The sequence below is a fragment of the Plasmodium malariae genome, assembly GCF_900090045.1.
Source record: "Plasmodium malariae genome assembly, chromosome: 12".
Lineage (NCBI taxonomy): Eukaryota > Apicomplexa > Aconoidasida > Haemosporida > Plasmodiidae > Plasmodium > Plasmodium malariae.
In genome coordinates, this window is record NC_041786.1 from 31,271 (window position 1) to 49,466 (window position 18,196).

At 19.5% G+C, this 18,196-nt stretch overlaps 1 protein-coding gene and 2 pseudogenes across 1 annotated transcript, besides 2 other annotated features; 2 read left to right on the plus strand and 1 right to left on the minus strand.

Moving 5' to 3' along the window:
- Positions 1-2,827: 2,827 nt before the first annotated feature.
- Positions 2,828-3,726, minus strand: PmUG01_12010700 (annotated as a pseudogene).
- Positions 2,828-3,726: a sequence feature (fam-m protein, pseudogene).
- A 3,209-nt stretch (positions 3,727-6,935) lies between these two features.
- PmUG01_12010800 lies at positions 6,936-9,204 on the plus strand (annotated as a pseudogene).
- Positions 6,936-9,204: a sequence feature (STP1 protein, pseudogene).
- Positions 9,205-13,208: 4,004 nt separating this feature from the next.
- Positions 13,209-14,009, plus strand: PmUG01_12010900 (Plasmodium exported protein, unknown function; the record flags this gene model as incomplete). Its single annotated transcript, XM_029006305.1, has 2 exons — positions 13,209-13,295; positions 13,428-14,009. The coding sequence occupies 2 exons, from the start codon at positions 13,209-13,211 to the stop codon at positions 14,007-14,009; spliced, it is 669 nt and encodes a 222-aa protein (XP_028862808.1).
- Between the last annotated feature and the right edge of the window lie 4,187 nt (positions 14,010-18,196).

Genomic DNA, 18,196 nt, shown 5'->3' on the forward strand with positions numbered 1-18,196 from the left:
AGATACCCTTTTTAAAATGAATTATTTTTACTATTAAATATATTTATATTGGAAAGTCCCACTATAGAACTTATAAAATTAAAATTAAAATTAAATTAAAGAACCATTTTTAATATATAGATATTTAAATTATATTACTGTACAGTTAACCTTGAAAATATAAAAAGTATTTACAACATTAAGAATAATATGAAAGGAACTTCTTATAACGAAGAAGTATCTTCCTTATAACTATGTAATTTTATAAGGACATAAGTATAATAATTAATTTTTTGTTCACTGTCAAAAATCTAACTATCCTATAATGATAAAATTACAAAATTAGTTCTTGTTTATATTTAAATGAGAATAAAATTTTCACTAATTATGGTAGTGCATTTTAATATGAAAATTTCCTAAAATATTTAAAAAAAGCATACTTGGTATTATAATTATTTTATTTTTAATATTCTCTATTAACTCCACATGGTGGTATAAAATTGTTAAATCAAGAATAATTTCATGCTTTTCCTTCTATTTATATAAGTTTCATCTAAGACTAAATGAAAATTATTCGTTTATATCAACACATAATAATTTAAATTATTTGGGTATTATCCTTCATTAAAATTTTATATCTAGTTCCACTTATATAAATTCTTTCAATATCTAGTACTTAATTTAGCTGCTGGGCCTATTATTTCATGAAATATACACTTCATACAAATTTTTTTGAATAATTCCTAAAAATTTATAAAAATAATTAAAAGAATGGATAGTTTAAAAGAATATTTAAAATATATATATCTTTATAAAAATATATTTCGTCTTCCTAAGAACAAAAAAAATACTATAATCACTGTTATATTATGGTGTATAGTAAAAAAGTTCGTAATATATATAATTGAGAATTATTTTCCAAATTTCTAATAAATATGTAAATGTATCATCAATCTTTACACTGTTTCTATTTAAACAAGTACTGAATAAAATAACATTCGATATGTTCCAAATAATAATTTATCCTTTTTCTTTTTTGTACATATAACAAGAAAAACAGAAACGAACATATTATCACACAATAATTATTTCATATGTCTATACATAAACATGGTGTTTGCATAGAATTAAAAATTTTATTAAGTTATAGTAATATATAATATTATCAAAAAAAATACATACATACTTATTATTAAAATACATATTAGTAATTTGTTCACCTGTTCTAAATAGTATTCTCCATATATGGTAATCTTATTTTCATTATATCCTACTCATAGTTTTACAAAGAAAAAAATATTTATAAGTTATTTTATTGATTAAACATTATTTTTTAAGGTACACATAAGTAGGATAACGGTAAAACATACTAATACTACATTACCATTTTAAGATGAACCTATGAAAAAGAATATTTTATAAATAAAAATTAAACATGAAATGTACTAGAAAAGCAGTAAAACGGGAAATATATACACTACATATATTTAATTAAACCTTATAAAAAAAATACTGTAATTTTTTAAATTAACATAAATGAAGTTCATCTAACCAAACAAATAACGTTTTTTATTTATGAATTATTTATATAATAATAATAATACTTTCATTTAAATTATATTTTATTTAAAAAATGAGTCTTAAAAATAAAAATAATCTAGTGATCGTCAGGATAAACTATATATATTTTATACACTTTTAAGTTGATATTATCTCTTAATATATTTTTAGATATTCGAAGTAGCACATATATATATATATTTACTTATACAATATTTTATTATTCTAAAAAATGTATATTCATTTTAATTCCTCTAATGATAATATGGACTTTTAGACACATATGCACATATATAAAATTTTATTATTAAGAAATAGGAAAAAACAGAATTTATACATTTTATCTATTAATATGTGTTTACATTTAATACATTCATTTTATCAATTAATCATGCAAAAAATAAGAAAAAACATAGGGTATATTTATCTATAAATTTTCAATACAATATAAATTTAAATATTTTTGCAAAGTTCTTTGAGCGCCCAAATTAGGCAGAATAATAAAAAAATTTAATAGAATTAACTCTTCATGTATCTATGAAGATTTAGAAATTCGAAGTTCTTAAAAAATTACAAATAAACAATATTCAAGAAACATACTATTTTATTACGCATTCTCATATTCCTTTCTGAGCAACGCAATAAGAATAAATATTTGTTAAAAAGATTTTTATATTAAATATTCTTTATAAGATATTTATCATAAAACAATCTATAGAAAAAAAAAAGGTTATTTTAAATAATATATATATATATATATATATATATCAACGCGGAAAAACACTCTAATTTTATTTTATTACAAACAAATAAAAAAAATTTATTTTCAAGTTATAAATAATAATACATTCTTTATTATGTTATCAAATAATCTCTTTACAATAGAATATGATCAAAAATAGAAAAATATCCTTTTTAATTTATTTATAATGTATCACACTACAACTGTGATATGTAAAATGTGCTATTAAATATTATGTTCAACATGCAAATATTTATTTTTCTTAAAAATACATTTAAAGACACAAATATATATTAAAACTTAATATATAACTAAATAAAAATATACATTAAAATAAAAATACAAAAACATTAAAACATAAAAATTCACCAAAAAACAAAAAAAAATTATTTTTTTATTGATACGCATCAAAAGAACCATATATATGTATATGTACTTGTAAAATTTAAGAAATTACAGGAAAGTGTAAAAAAAATATATATCTAAAGATATTACACATATTAATTCTTATTAAATAACTCCTTAACCAAATGAGAATATTACTTATTATTCATTTAATTGGGCCCTCAATTTAATTTTATTATATTTCTCCTTATTTGTAAGGTTCATATAAATCATTGCAACAATTAATATAACTATTGAAACCAAAATTATACCATATACTATTTAAAAAAAATGATGTCAATGACCACATATCACAGAATTCAGTGCTTTCTCCAACCATTCTTCTAATATTATTGCATTATAAATTACTCCTTTTGGCTCTGGCAACAACTTATAATATTGTAATACGGACAGTCCTATCCCCAACAATAAAGTAGTAAGAAATATATAAACAAGCTAATGATATTTTCTAAATTTTAGTTTTTTGAAAGCTATAATAGCAATAATCATGTTTTACTTAATATAATCGGCATGATCTATTTTTCTGATTCATTTTCTTTGAAACTGGAAATGCTTTCCATTAAAGAATCCATTATTATAATCAATAACTTGTTTATAGTATTTCCTCTTTTTTAATGAATATAAATTAGAATTTTTGTTTTTTCTTTTGGCATCTTTTTCATCAGTATATATATCTTTTTGTATGCTTTCATCATTATTTGGCATTTCTTTTAACCATACGATACCTGAATTACTATTTTTTTACTTTTAGCTAATAATGTACAAGTTCTCTAATTTAATTTTCCATCAAAGTTGTATTTTTCATCAGCGTATTTTTTTAAATGTAACCTGAAAAAACTAAGCAAATTTTTGTTATTTAAAATATAAATAATCTAACAGTAAAAACAGTATTAATAAAAATAAAACACGAAAGACATGAATATTATAAATATCCTTAAATAATTTTATGATACCACATCATTGTAAAAGAGATATATCCAACTTAAAAGGATAAAAGTAGAAATTTTAATAAATATCAGTGAAATAATTTTTTCTTCCATAATTTATATCTTTAGTTTAGTAATGTATTCACTAAGAAAATAACTAAGAATAATCTAATATAGCTCTAACGATAAAAAATGCTGTATTTATTTTAAAAAGCTTTTTTATTAAAGCTTAATAAATACTTAATACCATGCAAATATCTATAATGCATTTTACGTCATCCATAAAGAAAATTACATTAAAATTCTATTTTATAGATTTATTCAAAATTTCATTTTAAAAAAAAAATTACTTCATTAATGTAAATTGTTTGAATTCATTCATAATTATGCAAAACACAAAATACTACTTGATATGGTACAATGATCAAATAATTTTGTTATTAATACTTTTCATTTTAAAATAAAATAAAAGAATATATATATAATTTCTTAATATTTGAAATATTTCAGATTTATAAATAATATACAACGTTCAGAATATATATATAATGCTCTCCTATATATATTAGGATAATAATTAAAAATTATAAATATTCAATCTTATGCATAATTCTAATTTTATAAAAGTTATATTTTAGAAAAATTTGTAATTATCATTAAAAAATATTAATTATTATTTCATAATGATAATGGTAATAATAAGTGAAATAATTGCATTTCGTACAAACATTTTTCTTGTATTAATTAGAAGTATTTTATTTAGTACTTATTCGCTTACAACTCTTTACTGTCAATTACACCTATAAAAAATTGAATTTATAATGTATTTCTAATAGTCCTTAAAAAAATGTAATTTTTAATTAGATCCGAACATTACTTTCTTAATTTTGTATTATAATTTTTAATATAATTTTATTTTGTATCATAATTTTTAAAAATTATAATTTTTATTCAAATTTGATTCAAATTTTTTGAAAATTACAATTTTAATTTAATTTTAAATTGTATCATTATTTATAAATGAAAAATCTTCATATGTATCTACTTTTTTTTTTCTTTTCAGTTATATATATATAATTAGTACAAATACTAACATATATAAAATAAAGGTTAACAGAAAAATTAGAAAAAAATAATACATTCAGTTGTAGTAATTTAGAAATATTTCAAATGAAATAAATATACATATAAGAAAAATATATATAAGTTTTATTATATACATAAGAAATAAATAACTATAACAATATAATTTAAGAATACACACGATTTAGTAATTTTTATGCTTTTTTTTATAAAGATTATAATATTTTTTATTTATTCTCTTTAAGCGTATGTAGTTCAAGAGCATATATTAAAGATACAACGTATTCAACAAAAATAAGCACATAAATAATACTATATTAAAAATATTTTTACGGTAATAATTAGTTATTTCCCATTATTTCAATTCCTTGTGCAATATAACACGAAGAGTGATAACTGTGTAAATATTATATCTCCCAAATAGTTGAAACTATATGAAACATAACGTTATATATTTGTTCCCTTAAAAAATTGCTTTCCTTCCAAAGATATAATCTAAATATTTAAAAAAATTATCAATTAATATATGTAACCATATATATTTTTTTCCTCTCAAAATAATCTATCCCTTAATAACTTGTATCAATTAAATAATTAAAATTAGAATAAATGTAATATGTTTACTTTATCATAGAATAACATATGTTGTTGTAAATAAATTTGAATTGTTATTTAATATTATATACCTGTTCATATTTTAAAATTAGTATAAATTAATACATTACTTGCTTATTTGCATGCATAGTAAATACATAATAGTGGTTTTAAAAAGATTTTTTCGTAAACCTATAAAATACAGTTAAGACCAAAATATAAATAACATTATATTCATTTATTTATACTAATATATGTATTAATAATTACAAAAATTCAACCATAAAATTTCAGTAATTTCTGTACTATTTAATGCAGCCTATTATTCTAATTACATGAACTTATTATATTATTTTGTTTTATTACAAAGTTATTTTTTATTTTTCACTTTAAAATATATGGTAGTATAATTAATATTAAAAAAGTATATCCTAATAATTTTTCATATTTTAAACAAGTAAAAAAATTTATTTTCATAAAACAAAGAACCTAAATATATATTTTATTAACTAAAATTCAGTACAAATGAAAATATTCCTATTAAAAAGTGGCAGTAGCCATATACAGAAGTGTATATACATATAATAATTTATACAATTTTAAAATTACTCAAGCATATAATGTATAACACAAATATTTATTATTTAACCAATTTATTTATATATTCAATATTAAATGTTACGAAGACATTTAATAGCATATACTTGCCAGAATCATAAACACAAAATATAATAATTTATGTATTATTGGTGTTCATTTCTCCACACGGTGTATTAAATATAAAAAAATATTAACAGTATAATTATAACATTTTAACGCCTTATATTAGAAATAAATAAAAAAAGTAACAAAATAAAAAAAAAAGCTTTTATCACTACTAATAATTACTTTATCCATAGTTTATATTGTTTTGGATAATCAAAAGAATAAAAGGACTTATTTACATTGATACAAGTAATAATCCTTATATATATATGCCCCTGTATTAGGAAAAAAAAAAAAAAAAAACACAATACATATTTAATCATATTTTTACACGATAATGTACATATTTTCTATTCGTTTTACTTATATATAATTTTTTATTGATAGCTATTTGGATTTTCATTTATAAAGGCAATATGCACTTTATAGAAAAATATATACAGTACTATGATTTAGTATGAAATCATGATTATGATATATTTCCAGTTATAATATAGTTATTTAATGTAAAAAAATGATAAAAATTATATAAAATAAATATTGATATATTCAATCATTTTAAAGTTCTCAAGCAAATTCCCAGATAGTTGATAATTTTATAATTTCTTGTAATTAATATATATTAATTATAAATATAAAATTGATAAATAAACATAGGCAAAATCGAATTTTTCTTCCAGATGGATTTTTACAACGACATAGAGTAATAATATAGCGTCAGTGTGAGAGGTTCACGGTCCACGGTAATATACTTTATTTTTTTTTTAATATACCTGTATTTATGAATAAATAATATATTTATTATAAAAAAAAGGAAATAATACTACCTACACAAAAATTAATTCTTAAATATTTCCTAATAATTCACTTAAATCTAGTACTTAAGGGAAGAACTCGAGGGATTGTACAGCTTGGCTTTGTCAAATAAATTGGGAGTTCATAGAAATTATATTATAAGTAAAACTCTTGCCTTAAAAAGAAAACATATTAAAAAGAATACAATTAGGAAGGAATACATAGAACTAGTTGGTTACCTAATCAGACAAAAAGATTTAATTCCAAATAGTTTATCGAATAAACTTCGGGAAGGAGTACTTGAAACAGTATCCAGTAGGAACTTTGGATCGAGTACTAATCATGGAATATGCTCATTTATTTTAAAGGAGGAAGATAAAAAACTTTTAAAGTTGTTCCCTCAAACAGAAGATTTCTGTATAGAAAAAATTAAATGGCTTAAAACTCTTGAAAACCATAAAATAGGGAATAATAATTTATAAAATTTTAAGCGTGATAGTAAATGTGTCAAGAAATTAAAAGAATATAATTACTGGAATAATCAAGAAAATGATGTTTTTTTAAAAAATAGAATCTCGGGAACATCTCATAAAGAACCACTAAAAATCCATTTTCCAAAAGACATAAATCGCGATGTGTTCAGAGTTAACCCATTTCATATACTCGAACTTGTAGACTTATATGAACTTTCACATGGTTCATATACATATGAAACAGAAGAAAATATAGTAATAGAACAAACGCAAAATGCACAACCTTCCCCTCTTGAATACATAGATGAAGCTACATTAAAAGAGACACTTTCATCTTTAGAACAGTCACAATCTAAAACATTAACACTATCTAGAGCTTTTCTAGATGAAATTTCAATAAATGTATCTGAATTTTTATTCTCTGCACAACAAGTGATATCGCAAGTTCTTAAAATTTTGGATACTACTAAAGGAACAGTAAAAACCATACATGAAAAAATAACTTCGGGTGATACATAGAAAACTGATTCGACATCTCAAAGTGTACTCATTCGTATCCCAAGTTCTTTAGGCCCAACATCATTCTATACAATTGCAGATACCACTAATGCTCCTTGCTTTACTATTTTCGAAATATCTCTACTAAATAATAAACATATTTAAAACGTATTTAAAATTCCAGAAAGAAATATATCTACCATATGCGTATCATTTTTTTTAATAATTTTTCAATTCGTTATTCTCTTTGCTTTTTTTATTAAAGTAATATAAAATTTAAGCGTGAAATATATGATAAACATATCATTACTGTAATAATATTTCTTAAAAATCTCATTTTAACATATTGCAGGACGCTTTAATAAGGTTGTTTAAAAAAGAAAAAAAAGATAAAAAGTAAAATTACTAAGAATAGTAACACCTTCATTGCTGGTAAAAAGAACAAGTATTTAACACATGAACATGTTGAATATCCATTATATAATGATGAAGAAATCATAAAAAAATTAAAATAAACGAACATTACACGAACAAAAACTCAAAAATATCAAAGAGAAAAAAGGACAGAACAAAAAGCATTATAGAAATACATGTGGAAGTACTCGACGAATGCAGAACTGAAAAATGGAAATACATAAAAGGAGAATATTTAGCAATATGTATAGAAGAGTTTACAAATGATAAATATAAAACACATTTAAAAGTAACAGAAGATCAATAGATAATAGTAAATAATAAAAGAATGGATGATGTTAAACTACAAAAATCGTTATTGAATAAATGAATAGAAAGACATAGAATACTTTCAGAAAAATTGAAAAATGAAGACTGGTTTATCAATTTGAAAAACGAATGTAAAAAGGAACGATCATAAATAGCTGAAATTGAAAAATTAAAAAATAAATCTTCTAATGAAAATGAAAAAGTTCCATTGTTAAAAAAAGAAAAATATCTATCGAAAGAGTGGTTATCAATAAAAGGAATAATTAATGAACATTATTTCGAACAGAACTTGTTTAATGGATTGACAAAAAAATTTCAGAATATCTTATAAAAGTTCGAAATTGAAGAAACTGTAAATGATGTACCATTAATAAATATGAAGTAAATGGAGCACGAAGAATATTATCAAGAATTATATAAATATGTAAAAAAAGTAGTACTAGAAAAACTTTGTACACTTGTATTTATAACGACACTGAAAAAATGGAAAAAATAAAAGTATTTATATAATAGAGAGTCATCTTTTGATAGCTCCATAAATTAATAGATTAAAGAACTGAATTTAGGGTGAAATTCAGAAATTCCAAAAAACGTAACTGATGTTAACGAAGATATTTTGGTAAATAAAGAAAATATAGGGTATATAGAGGAAGCCAACTTTAAGAGCAAGATAGATGACTGCATAAAAGAATAAAATACAAATGTAAATTTCACAGTTAATGATGAGAAATTAGAAAAAACCGTTGAAGTAGTAAGAAAACATATTTTATAAGTTCAAAGTCATATGTCAAAAATATATTCGGACGATATTTAAGTGAAAACATATGTTCTAAGTGAAAAATATTTTTAAAATATCATTATGTTGTAAGAGAATAAAGAAAAAGAACGTACATAAATGAAAAATATAATAGAAACAGGCAAATGCCATATGTAAAAATTAATATACATATTTTATAACGATATTCATAACATGCATAATTTTTTTTATTTCTGTAAGAATATCTAGAAAAAATTTTCATTAATCTTCAAATCAATAAAAGTAGGAATTTGTTAATGCACATATAAAAAAAAAATTAATTCTTTATTATTAATTATTAGAATATGAATTTTCGTAATTCTAAGCAATATTTTTTTGATTGAATCCATAATAACTAATATATTCAGCGAAATTACAAGGTATGTTAAATTTATAACTAATGATTTTAAATGCATATTAATTTCTTATATATATATATAGATATATATAGATTTGATTAATACACAATAATTAAGACCAGATTTCCATAATAATAATATTAAATAGAAGATTAGTAACCCACGAAATTTTTTGGTTTAATTATATGTATATAATTTGTTAATCCTTTTTATGTTTTTCGTAAATATTTAATTTGCTTATTCTTTCTTTATGTAATCTATCAATAAAATTTTAATACTATTAAAACATTATATTTTTCTTTAAGAGAAATTTATTTTTAGTATGGTTTATAATAGGAATATTTTTAGTGCACGTAGAAAAAAAATTTTATTACATTCTTAATTTATTTTTCTTTCACATTATGCTACATAGTTACATGCAGTAAATATCACTTTTTTATATGTATATTATAATATAATATAAAATTTTATGAATTTATTTTTAATTGAAAATGTTATTAAATAAATATATTTTTTTTCTGTTTAATAAAATGTAAGGCTTAATATATATAATAAATAATTTTATTTTCTAAATTTATAATACACTTAATAACATTATATTTTATTCTTTATTTTATAGTGGTTAGATTTGTAAAAATTTATATGTATATATATGTATTATCCAAAAATGTCTTTTGTTTTGTATATCAAAGATATACAGTTTCTTATATCTATTTATGACACCTAAAGTGAATGTTTAAAATATATTTGACTATTTGGAAAATATAATTATTGTTATTATATTAAATGTAAAAGATAATTATAAAACGGGAATTTGATTTAATATGTATAGTTAAATACTTATTAATATATATATAATATTCTTTTTATTCTTAAAGTAAGACAACAAAAAATTAGAAAACTTATTCATATATACTATATATTATTATTTTATTGCAATAAATAATAAATGCTGAAAAAATATTTAAGGATAAAATAATAAAATATAATTATATTAAAATTACTTATTTTTTCTCCTCGAAAAAATGTTACAAAAACTTTAGAATATATCACTTTTTTTCGTTTGCTTAGTTTTATTATGTTTTATGTAATATAAATATATAGCATTAAAAAAGCAATTCTCTTAAATTACTTTTTATATTTAGATATTTTTATTACATAAAAAATTAAAGAAAATTTATATATAATTTTTCAGAAATTTTTAAAAAACTAATTTTAGTACACATTGATATATGGAATTTATAATCAAAAAGTAAAGCATAACGTTACTGTTGCTTCAATTTGATTTTTGCATTTGTTTTATTTATGTAATAAATTATACCTTTTTTTTTTCATATACATTCATATTCTAAAAATTACTTTAATTCAAAAAAATCGGTAATTTCATTTTACGTATAATATATTTCTAATATATATAGCTCGTTCAATTATTATGAAGATTATTTATATTAGTTATATTTGATAATTAATACAAGTTATTGGAAATGTACATAATGACAGTGGTCAAGAAATAAATACAGGTTATTATATATTTTTTCATATAGTAAATTTCACTGCATTCTTATTAGATTATTGTAAATATATAATATTAAACTTTATGAATACATGCAACTCATGATACATAAGTAATGATATTTAAAATACAAATTATTAATACTTATACATATTATGTTTTTTTTTTTAAAAGAATTTCTACTCATAAATTTTTATCAAATTCTTGTTTATTTGAATATATATAAACTTCTTTATTAACATTATGTTAAAAATGTATTATAAATAAAAATGACCTTCAATTTAAAACACTCTCTTTTAAATTTATTATATTATTTCATGTTATATAAACGTAATTTATGAATAGAGAAAAACTTCAAAGCTATAATTCATCGTCCTTAACGCTTTTTTATGTAATACACACGTTAAGAGCTTATGTATTTAAATCACATTACAAACTAACGCTCTTTTTTTATGATATTCTTGGAATTTAATGTAAAAGACGCCATTAAATATTGCAATTCCATACATAAAAATATAAATATATAAATATATTTTAAATAGTTAACAATATATCGTTATAAAATTTAACAAAAAATTGTTTTTACATAATAAACAATATTACAGTTTTTAAAAAACAAAATTCTTTTACTAACTGGCATGTGTATATATTAATAAATGAAGATGTTAATTAATAATAGTTATTTATTATTTATTATAAACATAACTATCGTAAAGAAGAGATTTCATCATGTTCGTTATAGATTATAACACAACGAACAACTATTTAATAAACGTTATATATATTTATATTATATCAATAAATATCATTAAATCATAATGTATTAATGTAATATGAAAAAATATGAATAATATTTTAATGTATTACTGTAAAAATAAACTACGCAATTATACGTACCAATTTTTTATTCCTAGTAATGTAGATTTATTCTTTTTAGTTATCACTTTGTTTATTTATAAAATTTATATGAGCAAAGCCGCTTTTATCGCCCATTAAATGCGTTTTTCATTATTCTATAATGTAAATCAAGTAATAATAGCTGCATAAAAAATAAATAATATTTAAATTGATTTTGTATACATAATACATGATAACATTTTTAACATAAATAAATTTATTATTTATTATTTTTTATTAACTTTTTTTTTTTTCTCAAAAGTTTTAAAAAAAAATTTTCACTTGTTCAAATCCTTATTTTTATTATTATTTCAAATATTATATTAAAAAGTTTTTTTAATTAATATTAAAACCACTAAATTACTAGGAAAAATAAATAAAGTTATGTTTTATTTTTTTTTTAAAAATAAAAATATTATTTATCTTATAAATTACAACAATAAAATAAAACAAAAATAATATATATTTCATTATTAACAGAAAGCTCAATATTTATTAAAAAAATATATAATTATTTTCAAATTGTATAAAACATATATTCATTAAGTAAATTCTATTAAATTATATTTATTATATATAAATATCGTTTCTATAATCGTTATGTTTCTTGCAAATTATTTAAAAAAAAAATTTCATATATAATACTTTAGACAACCTTAATATATATTTCATTATTTTTATTAAATACAGAAATTTAAAGTGATATATATCCTAAAGCAAAAGTACATATATTATGTCTGATAATTTTATTATACTTTATATATTTTAATAAACAAAATAACGAAGCACTTTATAAATATACTTACGTAATATATTAACAAATTTTTATGAAATAAATTATTCATGCATTTCCATAGTTGCAATTACATAATAATGTGTTTTATAATGCTTTTTCAGGACTTACTCTATTTATATTATTTTAGTTAATATTTTTGCATAGAAAAATTACTATAATGTTTTTATTTAATATACATTTTCTCGTATTACATTTGAAAATATTATGTAATTATTATATTTAAAAGTAATAATTTTAATGTTTTAAAGTATCAGAAAGCAATAAATAAAAAATATAATAAATCTTCTATTTAATATTTTCTAAAAAATTATATTCCGAAAATTCAATTATAACACAATTTTTGGTATCTATAAATAAATTCTAAATGATGACACTTACAAATAAATTAACTTTTTTTTTTTTAATTTTTTCATTTTCCCTATTAATATGGATGTTCCAGAATGTCTATGAGGTATAATTATTATTACATTTAATAATTTCCATACATTCTTTGTAATCGCGTATATTCATTTTAAAACTAATAAATTATTCATATGAAATGAAGATTTTTTTATAAATATTAAATATTCACTGAAATTTTTAGACAAAAATCTCTAGAAAATCATGGAATAAGAAAAAATATATAAATAATACCTTAGGTGTAAAGGTAAGCAGATTATTATGTATACAAAAAAAGTATTATCAAGCTGGTACAAAGAAACGTCTTAATTCAAAAAATAGTTGCTTTAACGATATTAAAAATTGTGATCCTTCCGATTATGTGGCTATGATTTTAAATTCTTATGATCCATCAGTATCCAATGAAAAACTTGTTAAAGTATATGAAGAATTAAAAGAAAATTCCATGAAAAATGAAGGATATATACCAAGAGCAAAAGAAATAGCAAAATTTATAACAACTCTTTTATATTATTTAGGAATAAAATATAAAAAGAAACTAAATAAAAAGTCGTCACATCCTAAACAAGAAAAATACGAACGACTTTTTCAGATTATATCTAGCCCCAAAACTAAAAACTTGCTTAGGCTTACTATTCCAAGTTTAGCAGAAACAAAATATATATTTTCATATAGCCCACACCTAAATCCTTCCTTAGATGAAGTAATTTTTTTTGAATTATTATCACAAGCAAACTCTGTTTATGCTTCACATAATAAAAATTGAATAATGGTGAACACAGTAATTAGATCAAATCAGTAGAAAATTTTTCTATGCTCTTAGTAGTACTATACTAACGAATCATCCACGGAAATATTTAAATTTGAAGCATATATTTTAATATGAGTAAAATTTTATACATTTCATAGTATGCAAAAGGTTCTATTATAAAAGTGATATATGAGTTATATTCAATTTTTATCTAAACAAATACAGTTAGCGTTATTCCTATATGAAGTAGTTCATATAGTTCATTCATAACTTTTTTACTTATTTATATATTTAATTTTTAAAAAATAATATAAGAAAACATAAGTTTTTAAATTATTCGTTTTCTTCTTCATATTTTTTTATTTATATATTTTGGAAAAGTATTTGTATGTGTGGATGTACTATTTTACCTAAGTTATATTTTTACTAATTGTTTTATTCAGATTTCTATTATATTAATTTTTCTTTCCCATTTGTACTTCTATATAGAGTGTAAATTTGTAAATATATAACATTATTATGTTTTATAAAATATCCACCTTAGGTGAATGTATTTAATAAATTCGCATACATGTCGGTTCACGTTAACTAAGGTATTTTTTCTGAAAAAAACAATATATGCTGTATTCCAGTATTCTAATTAAATATATAAATTAATTTTTTATTAATATTTTCCCAATAGTAATATCTTTTATTTGTAAATTTTAATATTTTCAAATAATATATTTTCATTGAATAGAAAAAAAAATATATAGTACAAAATTACTTCTTCTATGTTACAAACAATGAACATAATTCACTTTCATTTATTAACCATTTTTGCATTAGTTCTTTTATTATTATTATGTATTCATCTTATATTTTATCTTTTATAACATTCTAATTAAAATGCAGTTTTTCATTTTACAAATTTTGGTAAATTCTAAGATCTGAGTTCCTACTTTTCTTTATCTTCCGCAAAATATATAATATTAATTTAGAATGAAGTTAATTAGATGCCATATATATACATATATCTTACATAACATATTTTTCCTTTTATCTTTATTAAAATTATGTAATTATGAAATTGCATATACTTAAAGAAGTTATATTTCGGATCTTTATATTCAAATATTTCCCAAAAATATAAAAAAAACAATATATGATATGTCTATATATTATTTTTTAAAGAACCATCCAATTAAAATAATACATATGCATTAGTCCAAATGTAATTTTCCCATTTCAACATCTTGTAAATGGCAGTTAATTTCGTTTGAGAATAAATTCAAACGTCCTGTAAAAAAACATGCCACTGAAGAGTTTTAATAAAATAATACTAAAAACATAAATTTATAATTTCTCATAATGTATTTCTACTATGTTAATGCACTTTCCCTCCTGTTATGTTAAACTTATATTTGATATTCTCCATATACATGAAGATTAAAAATTAAATTATGTCTAAATTCATACATAAAAAAGAATCATGCAATATTAAAATAGTTAGTACAAAGAATAATAAATCACATACAAGTTAAAAGCATTATTTTAATTGTTCCTATAATATTAATTGTTTATAATTGTGTAACGCTTAAACGATTATGGTATCGCAACTGAATTGATTACTACTAAATAATATTTGACATTCAAATTATTATATTAAAATATTTTCAGCTTATAAAAAATTGTTCATCTTTTATATCAAACATGAATTTCACAATTTTTGTTATGTTTTTAGCAAAGAGATGGTAAACTGTACATCTTTTATTCTACCTATTAGATAGTTATAATTTTCCATATTGTATTAATTTTTTAGAGTACTTATTACCTATATGTATAATAATACGCATAAAATTATATTTTATATTTCATTATTTATGATACTTTATTTATTATTTGTATGTTGTGGCATATATTTATTTATTTTACGTATTATTAAATCATAGATCCTGGAAAAGTTATAAAAAAAAGTATTTATAAATATAATAAACTATGTGACATATCATACAAAAGTAAAAATACAAATATCGAACATAAAAAGTTAAAAAGTGAACTAACGAAATCATGAATTTAAAAAAAAATTATTTTAATATAATAGATCTATCTTTTTTATACTCTTTCTTTTTTAATATTTTCGTTTTTCAAATTTTATGTTTTTTCAAAAATTTAAAACATAATAATATTCTAAATGGAATAACGCTTTAAATTAATATATAATTTCTGCTCATGATTTTAATGCTCCAAATTGAATAAAAAATGAGTTACATATTTTAATAGTTCATAATGAATTGATAATATAATAAAAAAGCATTTTATATCTTATGGTACTGTACAGCAATATTTGCATAACAATTATAATCTTAAATAATAATATTTTACTTTAATTATTATTAGGATACATAAAAATATTTTAAAGAAATTGATGAAATATGTTCCTTCCATTTGCTTCATGGACACACACGATAGATATAAAAATGAAAATAAAATTATATAAGGATTTATAGTTACGAAATTTTCATTTGAGTTGTGATAAATATTATAATTTAATAGTATCATAAAATAAGTTTAGTTAATCCTTAAATTACAATTTTTAAAAACATATGTTTTTTATACACAGATATATTAATAAATTATCCAATATGCCAATATTTATGTAATATTATCTTGTATCAAATTGTAAACATAGTACATGTGCAATTTTTTATTTATATAAATGCATGTATTTCTTTTTTATTAATTGTAGTATATAAATAATTTCATCAAGAAATTAAGTAGAATTCAAATAAAACGCAAAGTTGCAATAGGTATTTTACTATAATATACATATATTTCTGCTAAAATAAATATATATGTTAACTACAAACATAGATGTTCTTACTATGTAAAAATATTATTCGTAAAATTTAACTGATACTGTTATAATCAGTAATTTTTATTTACATCGTTTTGCAGAATAAAACATATAAATATACTATATTCATAAATTTAATTTTTATAATTCAATATTATAATATTTATAACAGAAAAGTAGATAAATTAATATCCTTATTTTATTTAAATTATTATAACAGTGATTATACGCTTTTACATGTACATTTCTAATTATTTTATTTCCATTTTTTGTATCTCATAAAACAGTACATTTATTATGAAGAATATATTATCCAGTTTAAATCTCAAGAAATATGATTATCCGTTCACATATATAAAATAACCAAAAAAAAAAATCTAAAGATAATTTTTAAATTCATTTAAATTTATATAGAAGATAATACAATATATTAAATATAAATAAATATAGTATTTATATATATATTTCATGCAAAGTATAATATATATTTCTTTTTTAAGGAAATATATTATAGATACACGACTATGCAGTTAACAAAACCTATTACAATGTAGCATATCAATAAAAACAAGGTGACATGTTTGTGAATAACGCTCCAATAAAAATTCTTTATATTTATTAATATTTCTTATGTTAAAAAAATCATTCTTATTACCAAAGCATTTTTAGTTCATAACATATATTTTACGTATTTCAAAATACCTTATAGATCTTATTGATACCATATTCGGAACACATAAAGACAAATATAGATAATAGGATAGACATAAAAATAATTATTTATTACAATATATGCTATTAAATCAAAAAAAACTTAATTATTTTCTTTATTTCCATGGATAATTGAAATTTTACTTTTATATAATTCACTTATAGAAAATTATTATTATAACAAAATAAAAAAAAGTTTATTTATGGTAAAATAACTAACAAAATATTAATCTTACTTCTTTACGATTCTAGCTTTTAATAAGAAGAATTAAAAATGTAAATAGAATATTTATTTATAGTAATTCTTTAAAAATGCATTTAAGTAATTCTTATAATATTGATTTGAAAGCACTTTGTAAATAATTAAAATATGAAATGTCAGAACTTATGCAAATAAAAGAGTTTACAATTTTCAAAAATATTAATGAGTTATAAATAATCCATTCTTAAAGACCGTGATTTTTTCTTATATATTTACGTTTACATATATAAACGAAACAAAAATTTAAACGTATATAAAAAAGGCTTTTGTAGTAAATATGTATTATAATACACATCTTATAATATCATCTGAAACAGATATTAATTAAATTTTCTTTTTACTAAAAAAGTAAATAGACTTGTTTCGTTTTATTACATGTAAAAAGAGGCATTC